The following is a 27,261-nucleotide window of genomic DNA, read 5'->3' as shown; positions in this document are numbered from 1 at the left end:
GGTGCTCCCAAGCTGGCATTTTAAATTCTAGTAACACTCTTTAATTATAGATTCAGAGAACTGCAATAATTAGATTTATTGACATAATTTTAGTATATTCATTCATTAATTCAACAAATATTTATTAAGCACTTACTATATACCTAAAACATGGTGCTAAATGCTGGAGGTACAACTCCAGCACTTAGGTACATTGCTTTATATCTCTAAGCTCCAGATCCTTACCTATAAAAAGGAAAAATAATAGTGTTATTTTGATAAATTCAGTGAGATAATACATATGAAACACTTATAGCACCCAAGGGATGTTCATTGACTTTATTATGAAAAACATGGACCCTGATCTCCCTGAAAGGTCTAGTAGACAAACACATACAAGTCAGTAGGCAATTACCACACATTGTGAAAACTGCTATAAAAGGAAACTACAGGATTTGCCAGATCACATACAAGAGAAAACCTAACCTGGACTCAGGGTTTCAGAGGGTATTCCAAGAGGAAATTTCATTTAGATGGAAATCCAAAAAATATGAAACAGTTAGCCAGACAGGACAGTGAACAGTGTTTCTAAAGGCCCAGAGATGAGAGAGAATGGGCCTTTTGAGGACCTGGATGAAGAAAGATAGTACTACTCAGAGATAGATACTGTTTCCATTTTGGTGTATATCCTTAAAGTTTAACTCCAGAGAAATGTTTAATTCTCCTCAAAAATAGGATGACCCTACTTTAGAGCCTGTTCTTTTTTTTTCAAGTTTATACTTAAATTTCAGCTAGTGAACATACAGTGTAATATTAGTTTCAGGTGTAGAATTTAGTGATTCAATACTTACATACATTCAGACAGCCAAAAGACATGTGGAAAGATGCTCAACATCACTCATCATTAGGGAAATGCAAATCAAAACTACAATGAGATATCCCCTCATACCAGTCAAAATAGCTAAAATCAACAACACAGGAAGCAATGGGTGTTGATGAGGATATGGAGAAAGGAGAACCTTCTTATACTGTTGGTGGGAATGCAAACTGATGCAGCCACTCTGGAAAATAGTATGGAGGTTCCTCAGAAAGTTAAAAATAGAACTACGTGGGCAGCCCGGGTGGCTCAAAGGTTTAGCACGGACTTCAGCTCAGGGCCTGATCCTGGAGACCCCAGATCGAGTCCCACATCAGGCTCCCTGCATGGAGCCTGCTTCTCCCTCTACCTGTGTCTCTGCCTCTCTCTCTCTCTCTCTCTCTGTCTGTCATGAATAAATAAATAAAATATTAAAAAAAGAAGCACTTGCACCCCAATGTTTATAGCAGCAATGTCCACCATAGCCAAACTGTGGAAAGAGCCCATATGTCCATCAACAGATGAATGGATAAAGAAGATGTGATACACACACACACACACACACACACACACACACAGGAATATTACTCAGCCATCAAAAAGAATGAAATCTTGCCATTTGCAATGACGTGGATGGAACTAGGGAGTATTTTAAGTGTAAGAAGTCAGTCAGCAAAAGACAAATACCATGTGATTTCACTCATATGTGGAATTTAAGAAACAAATGAACATGGGTGGGGGGAGAAGAAAACCAAGAAACAGACTCTTTACTGTAGAGAACAAACTGATGGTTACCAAAGGGAAGGTGTTTGGGAGGATGGATAAAATAGGTGAAAGGGATTAAGGAGTACACTTGTCATGATGAGCACAGCACTAGGTGTTGTATGAAGTGTTGAGCCTGATTTTTTTATCTACACCATAATGAACATGTTTTGACATCATTAATTATTATTCTAAAATATAATTTTTAGGGACTGTAAAATATCCATAGTTTGATCTACTACAATTTGTTTATCCAGTAATTTATTTATTGAACTTGTAATTGTTTTCAGATTTTTTTCCCCATTAAAAATAATGCTGTGATGACCACTGAACCAATTAAGATTCTTTGGCCATAGCCAAAGAGGGAAGGAAGAAATCTAGGGATCTTAAGCGGAGAAGAAATGGGGTAGTTGAAAAGCTGAAGCACACAGCCTAAAAAGGATAGAATCCAGGGAAACATGGGACCCAGGTGGCAGCACCAGTGACAGTCTGCTCAAAGTGCCACTCCATAGAATAAATCTATTCCAGCCACTCTTAATGTGCTTGGCTATACCATTCGGTTTCCAGATTTCTTTGGAGAGAAAGTCCAGCTGGGCTAATAAGATCGCTTAGTCTCCTCAGTGGAGATCAGGGAACCTTGATAAACAGTATACAATCATGGCTGAATCGCTTCCTAGTAGATCCACATGCTGTTATCAGGAGAAGGAATTTAGGGCACAAAACCAACTATACCTACTGCAGCCATCTTGCAGACAAATCTTTGCACATATTATGATTATTTCTTTGAGATAAATTATGAGAGGTGGAATTGTTGGGTCAAAGGGTATGCAGCAATTTGAGGCTGAGATGCATATTTCCAAGTCATTCTCAAGAAAGATTATTTCTGACAATTCCTTTTTTCATTCTGATAAAGTATATAGAACATAAAATTTGCTAATTTAACCATTTTTAAGTGTACAATTCAGTGGCATTAAGTATATTCTCAATATTGTGCAACCATCTCTGCTATTTCCAAAATTTTTCATAACTCTGAATAGAAAGCTATACCCATTAAGCAATAACTATAACGTCCTATTCTCACCTACCCCCCATATGCCCTCTAGTAACCTCTATTCTACTTTCTGTGTCTCTGAATTTACTTACTCTAGATGTTAATATAAGTGGAATCATACAATATTTGTCCTTTGTGTCTGGCTTGTTTCACTTAGCATGTTTTCAAAGTTCAGCCATGTTGTAGCATGTGTCAGAACTTCATTCCTTTTGATGACTGAATAAGATACCACTGTGTGGATAGACCACATTAAATTCATCTAGTGATGGACACTTGGGTTCTTTTCACCTTTTGTATGTTGTGAACAATGCTATAATGAACATTCATGTACAAGAGTCTGTTTGCCTCCCTGATTTCAGTTCTTTGGGGTATATTCCTAGAAGTGAAATTGCTGTGTTGGGGGTAATTCTATGTTTAATTTTTTGAGGAACTGCCAAACTGTTTTCCACAGTGGCTGTGCCATTTGGCAATTTATTCTTGATATTAAACACTAAGAAGTGTTTCAATGACATGCTAGACTTTCATGATCTGACTATCAAAGTTGTTGAAATAAGGATAGAATAATGCATATTTGCCAAAAATAACTCTCACTGAAAGCGTATAATTTGGCTTCATTTTAAAGCAAACTTCTCAGTTCTGCCCCTGGCATTTTGAAGCCAGACAACATCACTTGCCTTGTCTCAGATCAGATTCAAGATGGGCCCTTATAACCCTTTGTGCAAGCTTGTGATTGCTTCCACGTATTCCTGGAATCTTGATTTTATACCCCAGTACTTCTGGTGCCCCTTGAGTGATGACTCTCTGGGATGCCTTTATAGGCTGAAAGCTTCCTAGGTCTTGAGTCTGCTCAATTCTCTGGTTTGGGCATCATCCCCATTGTACTGAGCTAGATGTTCCTCACTGCTGCCCCACAGAGCATCACATCACAGACTGCATCACAGAGCCCCACTGCATCACAGAGCCCCACTGAGCCAGTGCTTCCTCCCACCCTTACTTAAGTCTGGGATTGATGAAGCTGAGTACAGAAAAACTCTGTAATTTGTTTCAAAGTAGATTACCCAAAGTCCAGCTGTAGATAAGACTGAGGAAGAGGAGCAAGGGGCAGGAGGCCAGAACAAGGGGTAAATGGGTATCTCTAGGCCCCTTTAGTATCCCCTCTTTAACAAGCACCTTTATGTTCCAGGTACTGTGTTAGGCTCAGGCACACAGCTGTGAGAAAACACAGCACCACCATCATGGAAGTCATAGTGTAGAAGAGAAGAGATATATGAACCATAAAATCCTACCCATAAATGTGTAAATACAAACTGAATCAGGTATCCTAAGAGAAACCATTTCTATAGTTCTATGAGAACATATAACACAGAAATGTGACTTAGCCCAGGTAGGGAATGCGGGTGGTCCAGGAAGACTTTCCTAGGAAAGTGACCCTAAAGCTAATATCTGAATTAAGAGTTAACAAAGCATATATGTATGCACTAGTAATCGTGCATACTGGGGAGGGATGTGTGGGATGAGATGGGGAGGTAATTAGAGAAACTGGAAGGCCTTGTCCAAGGTGGGAGGAAGAAAAAAATCAATGTCCTCGAGCATAAAAGGCCCGGTAGAGAAAGACAGGATGGTAAGAGGCCAATTCATGTTTGAAAACCACCAGTTTAGCCACTGGTCTCTAGACTGTAAACATCAGGAAGCCATTTGATAGTTGTGAGTAAGGTGGTAAAAAAAAAAAAAAAAAAAATTGATTGGAGGGATTTCATCCCCTCCAGGGAGGGTAGCAGGGAAAACTGTAGCTTTTAGTATTTCCAAAGATGCCTTAGTCACATGGAAACTTTCTGGATCTGAATCTTCCCTGCAGCTCCCTCTCTGTGGAGGAAGTTGGAGCAGCAGGGTTCTTTCCCTTACACGTGAGCTCTGGCACACTGCCATGTCTAGCGCCAAAATCCACAGTGATGTTCCACTTCATTTCTTCTTGGCTCTCTAAGGTCAGATACTAGATGAAGGTGGCTATTGGTGTAGTATTTATGCCCACTAAAACGTAACTAGGTTTTTTGTGACTTTGCAAGTCAGACAAGAAACTCCGTGAAGGAAAAATATTTGTCATTTTGCTGTCTACTTCAGTGCATCTATATTATTCACAAGAAGAAAATATTGAGATTAAACAAGTTTAGGAAGCTGCAGCAAGGCCACCAGTGCTCAGAAAAACCATAACCTTTGAATCTTGCAAAGTTGTCATTTCACTCCCATTCATCCCTGGAAGCTACCCCTCCATCAGCTTCAGGAAGAGAATCTTCATTTGATCATTTATTCAATCAAACATTTGTTGAGTGCCAATATCTATGTTCACAGACATTGGGGATGCAAAGGTAAGCTCTGACCTCAAGGAGGCCTCTTCCAACAATCCCTAATCTTCCAAAACATGCACACATGTATACACACACACCCAAGCACACACACATACCCCAACCCCCTCCACACACATACCAGTTATGTTTATGTTTTCAGGGAAAATTGTGATTTTCCTGTGATACAACTATGTACATACTGGAATATAACTATTTTCATGAGGCTAAAGAAATCTTTCAAGGAATAAAGAGAAGAATAAGCAGCATGTATTAAATATTTTATTTACCAGGCACAATGACAAATGTTTCCAGATATATCATCTCATTAAACCCCTATAAGGAGACTGGGGTTTAGAGATAATAAATCACTGTCCAGGATTTAAATGTGTATCTTTCAACTCTAAGCACATTATTTCTCCACTTTTGTTTCTCTGTGAAGCTTTCCCTGAATCTCCTGGTCATAAGTAATTGCTTCCTCTCTAAATTCCCAAAGTACTACAAGTGGTTTCTGCTCATGTGGAGTTTACTTTGGTCAGCCTCGTTTTACAGAGAATTATTTACATGTATCTTGACCACTAAGTTCCTAGAGGACAGGAAGATGTCTTGTTCATCTTTGTGTCACCCAGACTCAACGGAAAAGTTTGTGTGCCACTAATATATGTTCAGAAAATGTTTGTAGAAGTCAAGAATGTATTCACAGCTCTCACTTAGTTGGTAAGCACATAGGGCCGTAGCTCAGCACCCCTACCTACACCCTAGTGTATCATCAAGGGCGTCATGGTCATGTATTGTAGCTAACCCAGTCTAAAGCCCAAGCCCTGATCACATCTCCATAACCAGCTGACCTTTTCCACCTTTTCAGCCTAGTAGTGCATACCTCTAAACTATTGTCTACTCTTAGGAAGCCAGATTCCAGGTTGAGATCTATGATACGAAGTCCTGGCTATAAAATAGGGAATTCTGGGGCTCAGAACATGGTCTAGAAAGAGGCATAGGCCCTTGGCTCTGTGGACTTCTTACCCCATGGAGAAGGGTGCTGCCAAAGGAAGACCAGAGCTTGGCTCTCTAAAGCAAGGGTCCCCTTGCCCAGCTAGATCTATATCAATGGATATAGTAAATGTGAGAAGTAGTGGATGAAGTAAGTAAATAAAGACAAAACATTTCAAAAATATGCATTGGATTTAGTATGCACTAAAAATAAAAAGAAACTTCAGAACTAAATTTCAGGGACACATTAGGAAATATTCATCCATTGCAATTTGTTGGATATCATTATCACTCTGATTTCTCTTAGGTATGTTCTGTGCTTGTCTCTGTCAAAACCTGATCACACTAAGCTTTTGTGGGCTAGGATTGTGTTAGGAGGAGGTGCGTTGAGGATTGAAGGGATATACTGTACTTGTCTTGCTGTAGTCATCCCATCCTCTAGAATTAAGGATTGGAGCACTTAAAAAGCTCCAAATCCAGGTTTCATGCTCATTCTCTGTATCTAATCAATCACCATGTCCAATCAATTTTATCTCCTAAGTATTTCTCAAAATCCCCTTCTAATTTAACTTCCTCACCTTAATCAAATGATCATTTTTCTTCTAAACTAATCTCCTAAAGGGTTTTCTCCAGTCTGTTTTCTTCCCAGCTGTGAAAGTCAACTTGCTAAATGTAATTTGAATAGTATCTGTTTTTCTGTTAAAATTTTACAGTGGCTTCCCATTTATTTTAAGACAAATTCTAGAATCCTAAGGTCTACAAGAACTGGCCCTGCCATCCTCATTTTGTATTTACTGCTGAGTTCCAAGCTCAGTTGGTCTGCTTTCAGATTCTCAAACATTCCAAACAAACTCTTCCCCTTCTCAGAGACTTTTCCTAAGCTCTTTCTCTTGACTAAAACACTTTCTATCCTCTCCCCTTTTTTCTTCAAATCTTAAATGAAGTCTTTTACTCCATGAGAGATTTCTTTCCTCACCACAAGGAAGTGACCCTAGATTGGGTCACAAGTTCTATTATATTGCAGACTCACAGAGTCCTCCATTACCATTATACAATTAAAATTAATTATTTACTTAACGCTTTCTTCTTGCTAAATATAAGCTTCATGATAGCAAGAACTGCATGTGTCTTATCACCACTATATACTTAATACCTAGCATGGAACCATAAACATAAGATTCCATAATTCCACATTCCATAATTTAGTTCTAGCACCTCCTGCAAGGCAGGTGCTCTACTAGGCGTGAGCTATAGCAATGGGTAACTAGTCTTAGACCTCAAGGAACACACAGTTCAGTGATTAATCCAGTAAATTCTGCAAAATTCTGTCAGTTTCTTTCTCTTTTCCCATTTATTTTGGTTCAACTTACTCCATACACTGCATTGTCTAGCTTTCAGACAGCAATTGACTTTTTGATAAATAGTAAAGGAAAAGAAAAGATTTAAAACTTCTGTCTTTTTAGTGTCATCTGTTATTAGTTTTCCCTCTCCAGCTAATAAATGAACACTATTTTTCTTCCACCTTTCCTTTGTCTGATACACTTAAAGAATGTCTGTTTGTTTCTCCCTCTGTCCCTTGAAAATTGCAGTGCATTCTTTGCTTTAGATTTTTTTATTGACAAAAAAGCCATTATATTAGCCCTCCTTCTTGATGACTCTTACTGTCTGAAAACTTCTATTTATACTCCATCTTTCTTTCATATAATGTATTGTTGTTGTTGTTTTCTTTTTAAAGATTTTAGTTATTTATTTATTCACGAGACACAGAGAGAGAGGCAGAGACATAAGCAGAGGGAGAAGCAGGCTCCACTTGGAAAGCCTGATGTAGGACTCGATCTCAGGATCCCAGGATCATGACCTGGGCCAAAGGCAGAAGCTCAACCACAGAGCCACCCAGGTGCCCCTTGTTGTTGTTATAAGATATGCATGAGCATTCTTCATTTTTCCTATCTACTCTATACATAGAGGTCATTTCTTCTACTTTTTCATGTCATTTCCTTAACAGATATTCAGGAATCATTTCATTTGCTTAGTTTTACTTGTGATTATATAAATGGCACGTATCTATAGTCAAATAAAAGAAAGAAAGAGGAGAAACGGAGGGACTATCAAAATGAGGCCCATAGAAAATATAATTTGATTCTGTTGGGAGCTGGTGTACATGAGGGAGAGATAAGGACAGAAAAACAGGGATGGTAGAATTTTTAAAAAGAGGTAGGATAAATAGGGAACTGAGAAGAGCAAAGGTAAGAGAGGAGTCTGAAAATTGTACATGGAACTAAGTAAAGGTGAAATTTTCACATTCAACTTGACTTTTAACCTACCATCAACTCCCACCAACCCAAATCCTCTATTCCCCTGAAGGAAGAGATGATGAACTAGCAGCATATTACCATAAACTCATCTCTCTTTGGGCAAAACAATTAAGGGATACCAGCTTATGGGTGGATTGACAATGTCATCTTCAAAAGGGAAGCTCTGATAAACAAATGCATACACAATTTTCTTTTATTATCTTTTTAATATTTTATTTGACATGTTCAAAAGATTATCTATGCCTACATGTTACTTTTAAAGCAGAACAAAACAGCACCATGACTCCACCACCCAACCCCAAAACGAAGCTACTACCATCAACCTCTACGTTCTCCCATTATGCAATTCCTGATTCCTCCCACCCCACCCCATTATCCTAAGTTTCATGTTTATCAACCTATTGCTTATATACCTATATACACAATGTTATCACAAATATATGTTCACTTAAACAATATATGTATGAGCCAAATGTAAGTATTTTTTAAAAAAGCAAATATTTGCCTACCGCATCTGAGAAACACACAGATATTGCCTAGATCACATACTTTACCTGAGCACACTATCCTTGAATTCCAGGAGGTTGGGTGGGGTGGGGTGGGAGGTGGGGAAATAAAGGCTTTTGTCCATCCATGTGTGCTTTTAGAAATGAAAGTGTAAGTAAAGAGATCGTTGCAAATAGATTGCATAGAATACCAAAAGGATAAGCAGAGAATAAAGGGGAAAAGGAATACAGAAACACTTTGAAAGTGCTTTCTCTAGAAATGGAAAATCAGTGAATCTGCCAATAGAGGAAATTTGAGGCTTAACACCAGATTCTCCTTATTGCCATGCTTACTACTAAATGGTTAACAGAAAACTCCTAAAAATAAAATGTTTCCTGATTTCAGTCTCTGAACAGAAAATATTTCCATGTTTTCTTCTCCTTTCAAGATTAGTTTTCATTGTGAAACATCTAGGATACTTTCTGAATAGAAAAAAAATTAGATGATTGTGAACTTTGAAAGAAAGAAAAGAAACAAACAGACAAAAAGAAACAAAGAAAGAGAAAAGATTCCTTGACTGGAAGGAATTTACTTTTCACTGCCTTTTGTATTTATGGATGAGAAGACTCAATAATATAAGAATGTAAACTCTTCTCATTTGAGCTGTAAATTCACTGAAATTCCAAAGTCCCAGAAGATTTTGTTTAGATACTTAATAATCTAATTCTGAAATGTCTGTAGCTGAGCAAAGGTCCAAGATTAGCAAAATCATTCCTGAAGAATAAGATAGGAGGGTTTGCTCTACCAGATTTCAAGACTTATGTAAAACAATGGTAATTAAAACAGTGTGGCAGTGATGCAGGACAACACAATGGGACAGAATAGAGAACCCTGAAACAAACCTATGAATATATGAAAGTTTGATATATAACACAGAGGACATTACAGATCACTAAAGAAAAAGAGACTATTTAATAAACAATGCTGGTATAACTCACTATCCACATAGAAAATATGAAGTTAGGCACCTACCTCACACACCATACTAGCAGATCAATTCTAGATTGATTAAAGATGTAATGATTAGAGGGGAAAAAACCTTCAAAAGTTATAAAAGAAAATATAAAATATCTATGAACTGGACACGAGGAAGGACTTCTTAACACACAAAAAGAACTAGACATTTTGTGCCCACTAGATTGGCAAAAATTCAGTCAGAAAAGAACAGATGTTGGCAAAGATGTGGATCAAAGGGAACTTATACAGACAATGCTGGAGGAAGTACAAGTTGGAATAACTGAAATCACTTTGGAAAACAGTTTGGCATTATCCTGTAAAGTTGAATATTTGTATATTTTTGTATGACATAGCAATTCCACCCTTAGATAGGTGCTCTTGAGCAGTGCTTCTCTAACTTTAATGAGCATCAGAATCACCTAGAAAGCCACACAATTTTGGGGCCCCACCCCTGGAGATTCTAATTCCTAGGTCTGTGAGTGTGTGCTTTCTGAGAAGCACGCAAGTGTTGAGGCTGCTGCTGCTGCTGCTGGCTTCCCATCACAGTGGAGCAGTGCTTCTCCAGATTTCCTCACTTGTGTCTTGAGAAACAGGAATAAGAATATTCAGAGCCACATCATTCAGTAACAGCAAAAACCTGGGCACAACCCCAATATCCATCAGCAGAAGAATGGAGAAACGAACTGTAGTATGTTCACACAATAATGTATCATATAACATTGCGAATGAATGAACAAAAGTACAGGCAGTAACCTGGATGAATCTTAGAAGCATAATGTTAAGTGAAAAAAAATGAGTCGCGGAAAATTACATTCAGCATGAGACCACCTTTATAAAACTAAAAAATTAAATAATATATTGCTTAGGAGCAAATGTATGGATAAAACAAAATATGAAGCAAGTGAATGAAAAACACAAAAATGGGAAAGGGAAGAGTCACATATGGGATGCCTGAGTGGCTCAGCAGTTGAGCGTCTGCCTTTGGCTCAGGGCATGATCCTGGATTCCAGGGATTGAGTCCTGCATCAGGTTCCTTGCATGGAGACTGCTTCTCTCTCTGCCTGTGTCTCTGCCTCTCTTTCTGTGTCTCTCATGAATAAATAAATAAAAATCTTAAAAAAAAAAAAAGAGTCACATAACTAGATGCCACCACAGAGCTGTTAAAGTAGCTTTTCAGGTGGGTGGCAGGTTCTTATATGCTTCAGAACTCTCATATAAATTATAGGTACACAAAAATTTGTTATAAATATTTGTCATATATATACATATATATATATGGAAAACATATACATGGTACACATAAATGGAAAACAATTTTTAAATGAGTGCCAGACAATCAGGTAAGCTAAATGAGACAAGGTTATAGGGAAAGTAAAATTGTAATAACAATTAAAATACTCAAGTGACAGAAATGATCCTGAAGGAAATGTAAAGGACAAATTTGAGCTATCCTCTTGCAGAGGGAAAACAAAAAGATTGAAAAGTGATGAGAAAGGAGATGATAGATGTGCAGGATTGAGGATGGAGGGTTCACAATCAGACTCCTGAAACAAAGAGTGAAGCAAAGAGAAAGAAAAAGAAGTCAAAGCTATATTTAAGGAAAATTTTCATTGGTAAAAAAAAAAGACCTTAGTCTTTCTGATCAAAAGTATTCCTCAAATATCAGCAAATTGATGCAGAAACCCACATTGACATGTTTCCAATAAAAAATTCAAATACCAAGGATAAAGCATGCCTTCATAAGCATTCTGGCAGAACACAAAAGATAGAAAATAAACAGGCTAACCAAACAGACTAAAATTCAGACTGGCCTCAAGTTTCTCTGAACAACAAATGCTACAAAAAATTATTTCAAAGTTGGTTTGTAAAAATAAATTGATATGACTAATTAAAGAAAGTTTGATTAAAGAAAAATCAAAAATGAACTTGAATCTCTAGATATTAAAATGTAAACTACAATAATGAAGTGATATAAAACTGTATAATACAATGTGTTATATTACATATTACACTGTTATATATTTATATATTTTTACATGTATATATAAAACTTGGTGATTAAGATGGATTTAAAAATACATTATCAACTGTATGATGCTACAACTAATTCCTGTAGAATAATTTAGAAAATAATAGTACCATATCACAAAATAATTTTCAGTGAATTAAGAGGTTATACTTTTAACTGATGAACAAGAAGAAATATCTTTGAAGATTTATCTGATCCTTGTGTGAGGAAGGACTTCCTAAGAATAAAAGAGGTGAAAGAAATCAAAAGGAAAAAATAGATTTTCTCTATAATTTTTTTTAATTCTCCATGTCAAAAAATCATAAACAGTGATAACAAGTGAACTACACACTTGGATGGAATATTTGTTCAATATACATTCCAAAGATTCTTAACAATAATATGAAAAGATGTATTACAAATCAATAAGAAAAGGATAGTGTCCCATTGGAAACAGGTGTGACTGTGATAATCATTTAATAAAGTTTACTTCAGATCAAAAATACAGAAATTGTAGTCAAATAAGAGCAAATGAAACAATGAGATTTTTTTCATTTATATGATTGATGATGATATTTAGCATTTTAAGTATTAGGAGACCAAATTTAATGGCCATTTTGAAGATACTTAAGGTTAATTAAGGTAGACAGTTGGGCAAGTCTTAGAGCTCACTATTCAGGGCAGATTTAGAGCTGTTCTGGTGGCAAAGGGGCTTGGAGACTTTGTTCTGATTTATGCAATTCAACAGATACTTTTAAGCAGCTGATGTTATAGATAAACACACAAGGAGAAAAAAAATCATTAAAAGATTTCTGCCTAGAAAGATGAAGGCTGAGAAGACGTGCATGATGTCTTTTAGACTTTGAGAAGCATGCCCACATTGAGTAGCATGATTATGGAATTCCAGAACTGGGGGGAGGGAAAAAGCCCCCAAACAAATTAGGAAGCCCTTTATTACATGGAGAGTTATAACCACTAAAGTCATTACCCCATGATTGGATATAACAGCAAATACAAAATAAATACAAAATACAAAATATGTCTTGTATCAAGTATAAAAAACAAAATATGGTAATAGCAAATACTATAGAAATTAAGGTGCCAGTGAATAGACTTTTGTAAGGTCAGATACACGTATGGGTCACAAATTGAATATTTATTCATCAGTTACAAATGGATGCCAGAATGGTTGAAAGTATCATATTCCTTTAGTTTAGAATTATTCATTTTATTTTAGAATTATTGAGGATGACCAAGAATTAGCACCAGGGTTTGCAAACATTCTTCTGTTTGTGTTTCTGACTCTGGAATTCAGAAGTCTGATCTCTTGCCTAGAGTACCTTCCTCTCCCTCCCACCACACAATTAGTCTTTAATGATAATATTTGAAGGATGACGTGTGGATTCTTATATTGATGGCAATCCTAAAGATTGGAAATCTTCTATCCTACAGTTAAACACAAGTGATAAACCAGTATGAAAGTAAAGTTAAAGAAAGTAAAAAATTTAAGGCCCTGACAGGTTATTATTTCATATGTGAAAAACTTTGATTCATTTGTTTTGTATGCTGGTCTGACTCCACCCCACTTAAATTTCCCCATTTGGTCAGTTGAAAAGGTCACTTTAGATAGTGCCCATTTCATTATCAACCCAAGGTGAGCACTTCATCGTGTTGACATGCTTAACTGAATTAGGGTCTCTAGTCACGATTCACTGTACCCCTAGTAAGAAGTAGTTTCTGGCCTGTGTGTTGGCATATTTATCTTTGACACTCAATGTGCATCTTTCTCTGACTCTCCACCTCTCTATTCTCCTCAGGACTACTGGCTCTCTCTCCTTTACAAGCGCCTGATTGGCCCCAAAGTCTTGGCTGTGCATGTGGCCGGGCTCCAACGGAAGCCACGGCCAGGCCGAGTGATCCGGGACAAACTAAGGATTTATGCTCACTGCACAAACCACCACAAGTAAGTCTTCAGAGAGATGTTACAGAAGGCTACTCCCAAAGGGCTTCAGGCTTCAAATCCCTTCTTAGAATTCCATACCATTTGGGACCCCTGTAAGACTTACTGTAAACTGCTTCTGGAATTATTTTACTTGCTCTTTACAGGTTTTAAAGGATCTCTGATAAATAGCTTTTTCTCCAAGTAAAACCATTTTCTCACTCTCAGAAGATTGATGCACAAAAAGTTCAGAAAAACACATGCCATTTTTTCATTTACTTCATCCAACAAATTTTTATTGAGCCTTTTCTCTGTGCCAGGTGATGTAATGTGCATGAGGCTTTTGTATGTACCTACACCTGAAACAAATCTAGAGATATAAAATTTGTTCTTATGATCCACCAGCAGAGCTTGAGGAAATAAGTCTACATTTCTAAGGTGTATGCTGAAGAGCTCTACCACTAGAAACCTAGCCCTAGATCTGTTGTGTCCCAAGCTGGAAAGCCCAAAGGCAGTCACGCCAGCTTTAGAATCATTTTCAGAATTTCAGAAATCTTTCCAGCTATTTTAAATGTTAAGAGGTTAAATAAAATCTGGGCTTCCTTTTTTACAGGGCTGGACTTAGAACAATCAGTGTGGTAATGTGTGGCTATCCTTCTCTTTTTGATCTGAAGCACTGGTTGTCATTGAAGTCTGTAAACAAACAGGGAAAGTAATTATCATTAAACTGATAAAGTTTAGCAGATGCCATTTTAAAACATGAGAATCATAAGGTAAAAACTGTAAACAGCCTAAAGCGAATCCCATCTGACCAAATATGGCTTTCTTACATCACTTCCTGTTTAAGGAGCAGCGTAGGCAGCTCTGGAAAAGAACTCTTTCTCTTAATGCAGGTGGGGGAGGGGGAGGAGGAAGCTAATGCCTCCAGCCAGACCTTCATTCCCGTGGGCCTATCAGGGGCAGATCGTGGTCAGTGGATAGCACAAAGAGCTCCAGTGGTCAGGTTACAACAGAGGCTCTTTCCCCTTCCTTGATGAGAGAGGAGCCAAGTCAATTAATTTATCATGATAAGATTTTTCAAAGAATCACTCTGAACATAGTGGGGCCAGGGGCCAGTTGTCTTGTCTGTAGATACAAGTGCCTATTGTGGATGAGAGGAGGCTGGTTTGGGCAGAGGCCAGAGGTTTTCAACGTCCCTTTTGCTCAACAGGAAGCTCAATCCAATACCTGACAGAGAGTGACTGCTTTATGGCTTTGGCTGGAGTTATCTGATCCCCACACAAGGATACATTGTACTCCTTGTCTCCACCCTAGCCCTGAGGTAACCACTCAAAAGGAGGACCCCCAGCTTCAAGAGAGAAATATTACCCTTAGCACCTTTTGTCTCTGTTGGGAAGCACTTCAGTTGTGCCCTTTAATACTATCAGTCTGAGGAACCAGGGGGAAAATGTCAGTAGCCATGGGCTTTGCTGACCTTTGGTGTCCTCACAGAGGGCTCCTCACATAGTCTCATCTCAGTGCTCATCCTGACATTCTTTGACATTCTTGTCACTAATAGTCTGAATATACCATGAACTCAGGGCCAGTGTCTCATTCATTTTTGTATTCTTGGTGTCTAATATAGTGACTGGCATGAAGAAGATCTCAGCAAATGTTTAATGAAGGAAGGAATGAGTGAATGAATGCAGAAATAGGACATCAAGACATCATGGAGGATTTATAGTTCTGGCTCTCTTCCCCTTTGATGTCAGCACATCATCCAGAAAGAGGTGGTGTGGTAGAGTGGCTACAAATTCTACCATTCACTAACATCATCTGGATCTAATATTCTCTCTACATCACCAGCACCCCTCTACTTTCCATGGGAATACACTTCAGAACCTCTCTGGGGAAATGGTGCCACTGTGCTTCTGTCAGTACCATCCCTCTTCCCCATTACAAAAGAGAGACAAGACTAGACTGATGCACATATGACCTTCATGATAATAATAGGGATGAAGGTCTTGTTGTTCCTATTTGAAAAGTAGACCCACAATGAATGCATGGAACTGGCTGGGGTTGCAGATCTCCTACATGTCTATTGGTGTCAAGTGCCCCAGATTGGTAGGCACAAAGATAGGACAAGTGTCTCTGCTCCTTCTCCCTGGAAAGCCATGTGTCTTGTCTGTGTCTGCTCATCCCTCACAACAGTCATGAGGAAGCACTACTGATTCACTTAGTTGATTTATGGTCAACAAGCTCAAGGTCACAGAAATGTCCCAGAGTGGACATCTTGGCTTCACACTATTCACTCTTGACCAATACTCTGAAAATATATATCCTGGATCAAAACAGGGATTGGGTGAGAAAGTATAAACTTACCAGTAGAACAACCCAAAGAGAATATCTATTGAAACAACTCCTGAACTTCAGTGTATATTGAGCACTTGCTGTATGCCAAGCATCTTGCCAGATATCTACACTTATATTATCATATTGAATTCCAAAAGTTTTATGGTATCACTCCTGTATTCAAATAATAACAACATTAATAATGCAAAGAATTTTACACTTGGGAAGAAACCTTAGAGATCTTTGGCCCAATATCCTATACAACAGAAATTCCTTTTACAGCCTCCTTGACAGTTATGCAACCTCTATTTGAATATCTTACTGAAAAAAAAAATGAATATCTTACTGCCTTTCATGGCAGCCTCTTACATTATGGTTTGTTTCTGACCTAGGAGAGTGTTGTGTTTTACAATCGATTTAGGATAAAAAGTGTGATATGTATACCAACACCAGCAGGTGTTCCACTGCCTTCTGTTCTAGAGTCAACAAATTACGAGCCTGGTGGCATGGCAGTTCTCACCTTAGATCTTCTTGTTCAGAGAACAAATAAGTTTTGACTGGGAAACCTTGTTTTATAAATCATTCTGCTGAAACAATGTATGTTTCTGGGGAGGAGCTGAGGTCTTAAGCCAAGTTCAGAACCAATTGGAACCTGGTGGATACTGAAGCAAAATTGAGCCGAGCCTTTTGGGGTTCAAGTTTGTTTATTATTGGCAAAACATGACTTCCTGTTTTTTAGAAGAAATTTTTTTAAAGGCTCATAAAAAAGGTTCCTGAGGCTTCTTGGACATCAAATGGCTCTTACAAAACAATATTTTGATGAGTTAAGTGTAAATGAATCAGAAACATGTGGATTAAATTTCCCTTAAAATACACAGGGGCTTTGAAATTAGGGGAAAAAATGTTTGGCAAAACATGGCCTGACTTTTACCGAACCCAAAAACTTTGAGTTAGATTTGGAGACAATGGACCAACCCAGTTCTCAAACACACGGACTTTCACTGGAAATGACCATGGATTCCAAAGCACCGTCTTGTCTTCCCTTTTCTCATCTCCCAGCTTCACTGGAGACATTCCTAGAACAGTGACTATTTTTTATCTGGAAGTCAAGATGCAGCTCTCCATATGATGTCCCCCACCTCTTAAATCCAGGATACTCCACTTTGAGCCTCCCTTCCCTGACTCACTTCCTCCTACCCCCATGGCATCACAGAGATGTCAGGCAGCAAAAGAACAGCCAGAAAGATGAACTCCAGATGCATGGATTCTCTGCTGGGGAAAAAGTCTGACTGTGAGTGAGACATGGAGTAAGATAGATGTTCTACCAGACAGAAAGAGACATTCGCTAAGAGAACCAAAAGCCACCTGGACTTGACCTCAGAAGACGATCGATTGCCTGTGAGCCATTCTTTCAGTCAGATCCCTAACTTCTTAGGGAACAACATTCTTCCAAGATTATTTTTCTGTGGGCAGAGAATATATATTCTTCAGGAATCTGGATTCTCGACACAGTACTTTCAGGTTGGTGCTGCACTCCCTCGCCAAGAATGTGTCTTCGCAGCCACAGGACCTCTGCTTAATATCCTTGCCCATCAGCCAAGCAGAAAAAGGGATGGGTGAGGCAGGCTTCAATGCCAGTTCCTACCTGAAGAGGCTCCATGAATTCTGAGAGCCTCTGCACAAGGGTCTCTGAGCTGGCTTGCTGTATGGTTTGTCTCCCCCAGGGGAACTATGTAAATAAAAATCAGACCATTGCCAAGCAGCTTGAAAAGACAGCTTTCCCTGTAGCAATGCTGTGCTGTCAGATCTCCCTCCCACCTACCACTTCCCTACATCCCACCCTTCTCCTCTACAGTCTCCCAGGGCTCATTCTGCCCCAGCTTTGCAGAGGAGAAACTCATAAATGCAAGTGTGCAGCTCTCCCTCCTCCACTGCTGGACTTGAGAAGGTTGTCTGGTGGTAGTTAGCACAAGAGTTTACCACAGTCTGGCAAAATTGGTACCCACGTACCATGCGGGTACCATGCTCATACTGAAGCCCAGAGTACCTGTAGTTAATGTTTCCCTCAATTTCCTCAGCTAAACTAAGCTTAAAGCCCATTAATAGAATATAGTTAATGTTCTTTTAATGATGGTAAGTGATTACACAGTCTAGCATCCTTCTTCTGAGCTCTGGTGATATAAGTCTGTTAGGAAATGGGCATTCTCTTCTGACCTAACTCAGTTGGCTCCAAAAACGACTTCACATGCTTTAGAAGACTAAGAAGGACCAGAGGAGGAAGAACCAGAGAGAAAAGTCATTTAATAATTTATCAGAATATCAATGCAGGCATTCAGAAAGCCTTGAATACAATGAAGTACCCTCCTACAGATGCAAGAAAAATCTTCTGACACAGTCAGTGGAATGAATACACATTAAGAATTCTAATCTTAATGGATTGCTCTAGGCAAGTGGTTCCCAAACCCACCTCATCTGCCAAATACCCTAGAAAGATTTAGACACACACACATACCTACACATACACACACAACAGCTCCCTAGTTCCCATCACAAATGGATGGAATCAAAATCTCCAGGATGAGCCCTGGTAACTGTTTTATTAAAAAACAAAAACAACCCAAGTTATCAAGTTGACCTGCCCTCAGTCACTCAACTCTTAATTAGCACCTTTAGAAGCAGAGGTGAGTGACCCAGAGGCTAAGGGATGCTGTTTCTGCAAGGAATGATATTTTCCTCTGGGCAAAGTTGACTTAGAGTTTCTCTGAACTCCTTTGAAGGCAGGACTGGGTCATTTCTTCTGTTTCCTCTCATTAACCCATCCAGATGGGGCCCTAGGGGACCCCTTAGAAACAAAGTCTTTTTTCCTACAAGAAAGAAGGAAATCATTATAGTTTTGTTGATACATGCTGAAAGGCTCTTGCATGTAGGCATATAGTTCTCCCAGGCTTCTGAACATCCTGTGCTGGTTTAAAAGGATTCCAAAATGTGAATAGGCTTATAATCTTGGTGTAGATAAAACAGCAAAAGCAGAAATGAAAAAGATCAATAAATTTGACTACCTAAAAGTTTTTAACTTTTATACATCAGAATACAATATAAACAAACTGAATTCATCAAAGAAACCCCAGGGGAAATTTTGCAACATGCATGCAAAGAATAACTATTTTTAATAAATTGTTTGTTTGTTTGTTTAAGATTTTATTTATTTATTCACAAGAGATGCAGAGAGAGAGAGAGGCAGAGACACAGGCAGAGGGAGAAGCAGGCTCCATGCAGGGTGAAGTGGGACTCGATCCCGAGACCCCAGGATCATGCCCTGGGCGGAAGGCAGCGTTAAACCGCTGAGCCACCCGGACTGCCCAAATAGTTTTTTTAAATCAATAGAAAAATGGACAAAGGACATGAATAGTCAGTTTATAAAAGAAGAGATGAAATGGCAAACAGGCCAATGAAAACAATGCTGTACCTCAACATAAATTTTTTTAAAATACGTATTAGTACAACATCAAAATCCCACTATCACCTCTTAGGTTAAGAAAGATATTTTAAAAGGTTAATATCCATTGATATTAAGGGTATGAGGAAATGAGTGCTCTTATAGATAGCTGAACAGAGCAAATTGGTACAAGCTTTCTAGAGAGTTGACATCAGTGTTAGCAATATGTGTGTTATCAGTCAGGATAGGTGAGGTTATGCTATGATAATAAAAGACCAACAAATCTCCATGGCTTTCAATAAGAAAGTGTATTTCTCATTCATACTACTTGTCTGTCATGGCTCAGCTGTAGCTCTGCTCCACATCATCTTTGTTCCAGGACGCAAGTCAATAAAATAGCCTCTGTCAAGAACATTGTTGGTCTTCTGGCACAGGGAAAAGAGACATGGCAAAACATAGGCAGCCTCTTAAATCCATGCAAAGATTTTAACATGTCCATCCATGTTTCATTGGCCAAAGGCAATCATATGATCCTTAGGGTTCCACATCAGGGCAGAAAATCTTCCCACAGGGAGGAGCATCACTGGGAATGAACCAGAAGATTTGGTTAGGAATCATGCGATGTGCATTCCCCTTGACCTAATGTGTCCAACTTCCAGGACTTTATTAGAAATGATGATATGCAAAAAGTTTATATAATGGCATATGTAATTTGTGATGGCAAAAATTTGAAAAGATGTAAGTCCCCAAAGGTAGAGGATTAACTAAATAAATTATATTACATTTCTATAATGAGGAATTTAGCATTCTTCTGTAAGTAGAAGAAAATACAATAACTTAATAACATAGAAATATGTCTGAGATGGTCACGAACTGAAAAAACAATGTGGTCCCAATTAGATGAAAACTGAGAAATATATATGTATGTGTCAAACTACTCAGTAAATATTTGAATTAATATTGAATTAATAAACAAAAAATACTGGAAGGATATTTACCAAAATTGTATCATATCGCAAGATACTTGGACTATGGGAGAATTTTCTTTTCCTTTTTTGTATTTCTCTGTATTTTTCCTTTTTATTCTCTGCAGTCTGCATGTTTTTTTCACACTCAGAAAAAGATATTTTGTTTTCTAAAATCATTGTAATACATTTAAACAAAAACAAAAAGAGTGTGGTGGGAAGTTGGTATCTTCTTTGCAAGAAACCACAGTAACAAGGCCTTCCTGTCTTTGAAGGTCAAGAGTGACCAAGAACCATAAAATCAGTGCCCTTTCCTGGGGCAGTCCTGTTTGGTGCAGTCTATAAATTATTTAGCAGCATCTAACTGACCACTTTATTTCCATTTTCCCCTTCTCTCTCTCCATCTCAGCCACAACTATGTTCGAGGGTCCATTACGCTTTTTATCATCAACTTGCACCGATCAAGAAAGAAAATCAAACTGGCTGGAACTCTCAGGGATAAGCTTGTGCACCAGTATCTGCTGCAGCCCTATGGACAGGAGGGCCTGAAGTCCAAGTAAGTGCAGACCTAGAAATGGCTTAAGAGCAAGTGCAGCAGGAGCTGGATGGGGGAGTTGGGGCGGGGGGAGGGGGGTAGGGAGCTAGAGCTGCCTCTTTCCTGCTGCTAATTCACTTGGGGGCTCAGTGGGATGGAGTCCATGGACTGCTGACTCCCTTTGGGACTCTGGTCAAGCCCTTCCTGGTCTTTAGGCTCAACTGTAAAGTCAAGTGGTAGATAAGGTATTTCTCAACAAGGGCATTTTTGGTATCTGGACAAGACAATTCATTATGAAGGATGATCTCATTTCAAGCTACTTATTTGCACCCTGGGTCCCTGCCCACTAAATGCCAATAGCACCCCCTAGTCATGTGACAAACAAAAACCCTGGTAGTTGAGAACCATGCCCCTTTCAGCTGTAATATTCTGTGATGCTGTATCTCCCTGTTTGTCAGCATCTATAAACCTCACGGGACTAAAAGGGAGGAGCACTGAGCAAAGGGTCAAAAGTTCAGAGGTCAAGCATCTGTTCTGCCCCAAAATTTTATAACTTTGGACACATCATCTCTTGGATTTCAGTTTCCTTATCTGAACATTTATTAAAAGAGACATTATATTCTGGGGGCTCTGCAATTCCCTCAAACTCTATGAATATATGCTTCTGTAATGCTCCATATTTCCCTCAGTCTCTCCCAGAGACTATTGACAACACTGACATCTATCAAGAGAAAGCAGTTCTAGGCCACAGTGAGAAGAGCTTGGTCAAAGGCAAGGTCACCTCAGCTCCCCGAGTAAGGCCTCCCAGGAAGGGTATGGGATGCTGTACAAACTGGGAGCATTCCTAGTCCATTTTTAATGTTTACCAAGTTTAACAAAGCTGTAAACTTGGAGCAGGTGGCTTGCACTCCCACAGCTGCCCACAACTATTTGTGCTATAATTGTTCACTGTTTCACTGCAACCTTGGTGGCTTGCATTTGGCTTCCAACTGTATGTGCAATGGGAACAAAACACAATCTGGGAAGTCACTTACTGAGTTGCTTTAGCCCACCCGAGATCTGTGTTTTCAGTCTTGGTTCACATACTGGCTCTTTTCTCTGGCTATGTGTACATTGCATCTACTTGTCTTTCCTCTCAATCCTATCTGTATTGGGAGACTTTCTTGAGTATTTCATCCCCTCTCTTTCTTTTCCCCAGTATTCACAACTAGTGTGCTGAATTTTCAGCCTTCATTCTAGGAAAGAGAACCAGTTCTGGTCCCAGATTCACTAAATAATCACTTGACCTGGGCAGATCCTTGAATCCTGATCCTTTGGCTTCAGTGTTCTCATCTGCAAAATTCAAGAGTTGCTGTATATTTGGTAAGGTCCCTCTGGCTCTAAAATCCTCATCCTGGGTCTGATTTTCTGAGGATCATGGGTATGTTCCAGTTTCCCACTGCCATTCATTAATGACCTGAAAAGGCATTTCTGGCACAATCTGGTGTCAGCAGTGATTGTGATAGTTCAAGATCCTCTGGAGCCAAAGAGATTAGGAACTGAGCCTGCCCAACATTGGGAAGACCACATGTACCATGTGGAAGGAATGAGCCGAATACCTTAATTCCAACAAGCCACTTGCTGGCTCTGTGTCCTTGAGCAAGTTCTATAATCTCTACATCTCATAGGGAGAGGAGTAAAGAAGGTAATCTATGTAAAGTTCCTGACATATAGTCAGTGTGCAGTACATGTCCATTGCCTTCCTTTTCCGCAGCTCATGACTCCAGCTGGCTGGGGAAGAAGAGGGAAACAATTGCTCTCTTTCTAACACCTCTTAGATGTTCTTCCAAAGCAGAATCTTCTCCAACTTTTTAAGATAATGTGTTGCTAAGACATTTGTTAAGATTATAATAAGAGGGCAGCCCAGGTGGCTTGGCAGTTTAGCGCCACCTTTAGCCAGGGCCTGATCCTGGAGACCCGGGATCGAGTCCCACATCAGGCTCCCTGCATGGAGCCTCCTTTTACCTCTGCCTCTCTCTCTCTCTCTCATAAATAAATAAAATATTTTTTAAAAATATTATAATAAGAATGGGATAAATGCAAAACCAAAAACAAGAGGAGATGTAGTCAGAGGGTGACATCATTTTATGAGCTTTTCCCCCCACAACCAAGGCGTACAGGCCTCCAGGCCTGTTTACTCCACTCTATGTCCTGCCTCCAGGATTATTCCCCTAATATTTGAACCTGGCCACATCTCAGTCCCTCTTGCCTGTACCTGTCCTTTAGAGTGACTAAAGCAACTCCCACTGGCTACTGATATGCTCTATGTCCCAATTATGCTGTCTTGCACTTCACCTTGTCCCCATCTCAGTGAGAAGCTGTGTTACGGCTTTGTTGAAAATGTGGGAGACAGACAGGGAAAATGAGAATTTCATTCCAGAGGGGTCCTGAAGAGGGATTTGGTAATGGCCACCGAGATCAAATAACAATGTCATGCAATTAAAAGAAGGGGGAGCTGGAATCACAAGCCCTGTGAATCCAGTTGCTGCCATTTACTCCTGTGGGCAAACCTCAGCTCCCTTACCTGTCAGATGGGGTTATCGTGAGAATCAAACTAGAGCATGTGGGTGAAATACAGCTTTTTACAAATGAAAATTTCATACACCCAAGTATATGCCTATGTATATAAGTAGAAATATAGACAGGCACATATGAGTTTACATATATCATATTAAAGAGAATTTTGGATTGGAAGTCAAGAGAACTGGATTCCAGCCCTAATCCTACCATTACTTCACTGCGGAGCTTCGGGCTCTTCATTTAATTCTCTAAGCCTGTTTCTGTCCTGTAAACTACTGCTAATTTGACACCTCTCCTACTAGACCTCAGTGGTCTGTGCCACCTTGGACTGTTAGCTGCTGGCAGGGGCTGTCACGTATATGTTCAGTGCCCCCCAGTGCTGTGCTCAGTAACTATTAATGAGTGCAAGAGCCCTCAGTGGTTCTGAGATGGGGGTCTCACAGGAAGGGTGTGGTTTTGGTGAAGCAGACTCTGCAGGAAAGGATGAAAGGAAATGCAAGGAAGTGATTTCAGCCTTTAGTGTCTCCTTCTCTGTTTTATAAGCCTCTGGGGCTAGATTCTGTGTTCTGTGTCTGCTAATTCCTTGCTGCAGCCTGGAGCCATATTAGCTCAGAAGAGGATGGAAAGCATTGGGAGCAGAGGAACCTGTAATTGCTCTTGTCTGGAGGAACCAGAAAGAGGATATAGAGCAAGTCAGTGTGCCATTCAAGCCACCAGTTAGACCAATTTGGCCTGGCGGTTCAGGAGTAAAGAGATGCCAGTAAACCTTTATGACTAGTTGAGAACATGGAGTAACTGATTCTCTCGGAGCTGCCAGCAGGACTGGGGATATTTGAAATCTTTGCAAAGGTATCTCCACGAGATCTCAGGGCTCAAGAATGTCAGGTATTGCACATGAAGCACCCTTAGGGCCACTAATCAGGCACAGTCTAGGGATCCAAGTCCACAGGTGAAGGTTCCTGTTTCTCATTTCAGTGAGTGAACCAATCTTAAGACCTACCACTCAAGTCTCAACTCTTTATGCAAGAAATAGTTCTCATTCTTGCAATCAGACCAAAGGTGGGTGACCAATACCCTATAGGATAGGAGAAGGGAAGCTCAGAAAACTGCAGTATGTACACAAAAGGAGGGGGTTCTGTGTCTGGAATACATATTATGTAAGGCTGTCTGAAGGAAATAGGGAGATTTCATTCAGACAAGAAAAATAAGTCATGAGGACTTTCTTCAGATACTTCAGGAACTGAGAAGTGAAAGAAAACAGATTTAGCCTAGAATCCTCCAAAGTGACAGCAAACCAGGGAGCATAATCTAAAAGAGAAAGAATTCACCACAAAAAAAAGAGCTAATTTTCCTTCAAAGGCTTGCCTGGTCTGACTGAGGACAGGGTTTGTTGGGAGGTAGCCTGTTGCACAGAGTGAGCAGCCATGGCCAGCCCAGAGGGGCTCCAAGATTCCAACTCAGTGGGAGGGTGAGCTCAAAAGAGTTCTGCCTCCCATTGAATTCTAAAATGTGATTCTTCTTTTCCATTCTCATTCTCCCACTCCCACTTCACTTTTGGAGCCTGTTGTCTCCACGGTCACCAGCCAAGTAGCTTCTTCAGGCCACTAAAAGGCCACACAGAGAGGCTGTGCTGTAAGAGGAAGTGACCGTAACATTAGGCTAGTTTTTCTCCAGAAAATCTCCAGCTGCAAGTCCATCCTCTGTCCTGTTTCCTACATTCTCATCTTTCTGGGAGGAAGACTGATCATTTACACCCAAGACAATAATAGTTCCCATTCTGGATAAGTCAAAAAGAACCTTTGGAACATCTCTGTCATCCATGAAGAAAGGAATCTGCCCAATGCCTGATGTGATCACAAATCAGTGAACATTGTCCTCTAGGGAATCAGTTCTCCCCAAGACATAAATATCTCCAGTGTCTTTTGACAAACAGGGAAAGCAGCATGAAGTGAGGCCAAAGAAGTCAACTTACATCAAAATACAGGACTCAGATTTTTAGGGAAAAGTCAAACCAAGAGCAAGGGTTTGGTCACATCTCAGTGTCCTGCCCTATGTGTCTCATTCAATTCCATTTGAAAGGAAAACTATCCAAAAAAAGAAAAGAAGGAAAGAATTTTCACCACATTGACTGTTCTATTCTGACACCAGAACCTGAGGGAATCAGATGCTAAGAATCCTGGGGCAGAATGACATTTTGAAGTGATCTGCTCTATTCTCCCTACCCTTACTCATTTGCAGCAAAGCCATCTGGACTAGAAGATGCTCAAGGTTTAAGGCCTCTGGGGAAGGAGTGCCCACAACTTCAATCCTGTCCGAACACTTAATTTTATAAGAACACTGTGGCCCAATGTGGTTAGGACTTTATAGATAATAAAGAGCTTTAATAGCCATTATCTCATTTGACCCTCTAAATAGCACCATGAAGAAAGTAGAACAATCCCTGCCTCCCTCACACTTTAGAGTTGGGGAAACTGAATCTCAGAGAAGTAAATGACTTATTCAAGTCACCCAACTATTAAGTGATAGAAAGTATCTAGCACCCAATTTTCCTGGCCCCAAATCCAATGCACTTTCCTCAACACCGTGCTACCCCAACTGGCATTCATACAGTATAGATCACTGTACCCTATCACCATAGTGTCTGCTTTCATTTCATCATAGGCTTTTCACAGAATGAATGTGAAGAGCATCAGATTAGTCAGCAATGTTCTCTCCTCTAGGCTAACTCACTCTTGTTTCATTAACTTTTCTTCACAAGTCCTAATTTCAGATCCTTCTTAAAAGTTATTCTCTGAGCTTCTTCAAAGCTTCTTTTTCCCAGTCATATAGAATTTTAATAAAAGCTTTTGTTTTCTCAGCAAAAGTGGGGACTTCCTGTTTCCTCTATGCTTTTCTCAAACAAAAGGATTATTACTTTCCAGCAGTGACTATAAGCTGGTTTAATTTGAAGCCTCTAAAAATCAATTTTGACATAGTATATTCTAACCCCATACATATAGGCACTGCCAGCTAGTTCCCCTTCCCCTACTGGAGCACAAGCCCAGAGGCACATCTCTGAGGGAAAGATGCTGGCACATGAGCCTTCTCATGTCTTCATCCATCCATCACCTTTTATTGAGATCCTACTTTGTGCCAGACATGACTTGTTTCCCTTCAGCACTCTAATGTGCAGTGGCAACTAATGTAGCCAAAGTTTTAAATGAATTGTAGTCCCATAATTATAAAGAGCTCAGGAATCCCAAATACACAAGTTAGGGGAAAACATCTGAACCTGAAGTTCATTGTGAATACTTCATCTCAGAATGTCTCCTGATCCTTCAAATGCCAGCCCCACATCATCAATGGCCTTCAAAAGCTATCCAATGTGGGATATTAGGGGGGAGGGGGGAGGGAATTCTAAAGTCCTTATCCTCAAGTTGTTCATCTCTGTTATTAGAAACAAACAACTAACAGGAAGCAGCTTGTGGGTGGTGCATGAGAGAGGTGTGGAATATTTCTGCTTCAGGGCTAATCAGTTCCATACTAAATATTTGCATTTCATATCTGTATTAAGCCTCTCCTTCAGCTGCCATGATTAGCTGAACTTGAGGCTTCTATTAACCCAGAATCTTATTGACTATTCTGTGAAGAAATGAACATATTTTTTTTCTTTTCTGCATACTGCTTATTTTTTTCATCTCTCCGGGATATGGC

The 27,261-nt window shown here is 39.5% G+C and overlaps 1 protein-coding gene and 2 long non-coding RNA genes across 5 annotated transcripts in view; 1 reads left to right on the top strand and 2 right to left on the bottom strand.

Moving 5' to 3' along the window:
- The window catches only part of LOC112672168 (uncharacterized), a 29,114-nt gene extending 28,887 nt beyond the window's left edge, over window positions 1-227 (bottom strand). For both annotated transcript variants that reach the window (XR_003144082.3, XR_003144081.2), the window contains exon 1: window positions 144-227. This is a non-coding gene — a long non-coding RNA (uncharacterized LOC112672168). The remainder of the gene's footprint in view (window positions 1-143) is intronic.
- HPSE2 (heparanase 2 (inactive)) overlaps window positions 1-27,261 on the top strand; it is a 631,399-nt gene that overhangs the window by 587,453 nt on the left and 16,685 nt on the right. For both annotated transcript variants that reach the window (XR_004810045.2, XM_025466850.3), the window contains exons 10-11: window positions 13,621-13,766; window positions 20,884-21,030. Coding sequence is in view for 1 of the 2 variants with exons in the window: in XM_025466850.3 (XP_025322635.1) it covers window positions 13,621-13,766; window positions 20,884-21,030 (293 nt within the window). In the remaining variant the exon portion in view is untranslated. The remainder of the gene's footprint in view (window positions 1-13,620; window positions 13,767-20,883; window positions 21,031-27,261) is intronic.
- Window positions 19,799-22,587, bottom strand: LOC112672170 (uncharacterized). The gene is made up of 2 exons (XR_003144085.2): window positions 20,508-22,587; window positions 19,799-20,092 (listed from the first exon to the last, which is right to left on the bottom strand). It is a non-coding gene; the product is annotated as an uncharacterized LOC112672170 (long non-coding RNA).

The sequence above is a fragment of the Canis lupus genome, chromosome 28 (assembly GCF_003254725.2).
Source record: "Canis lupus dingo isolate Sandy chromosome 28, ASM325472v2, whole genome shotgun sequence".
Lineage (NCBI taxonomy): Eukaryota > Metazoa > Chordata > Mammalia > Carnivora > Canidae > Canis > Canis lupus.
Note: the sequence above shows the minus strand (reverse complement) of the source record. Positions and strands in the feature narration are given on the sequence as shown.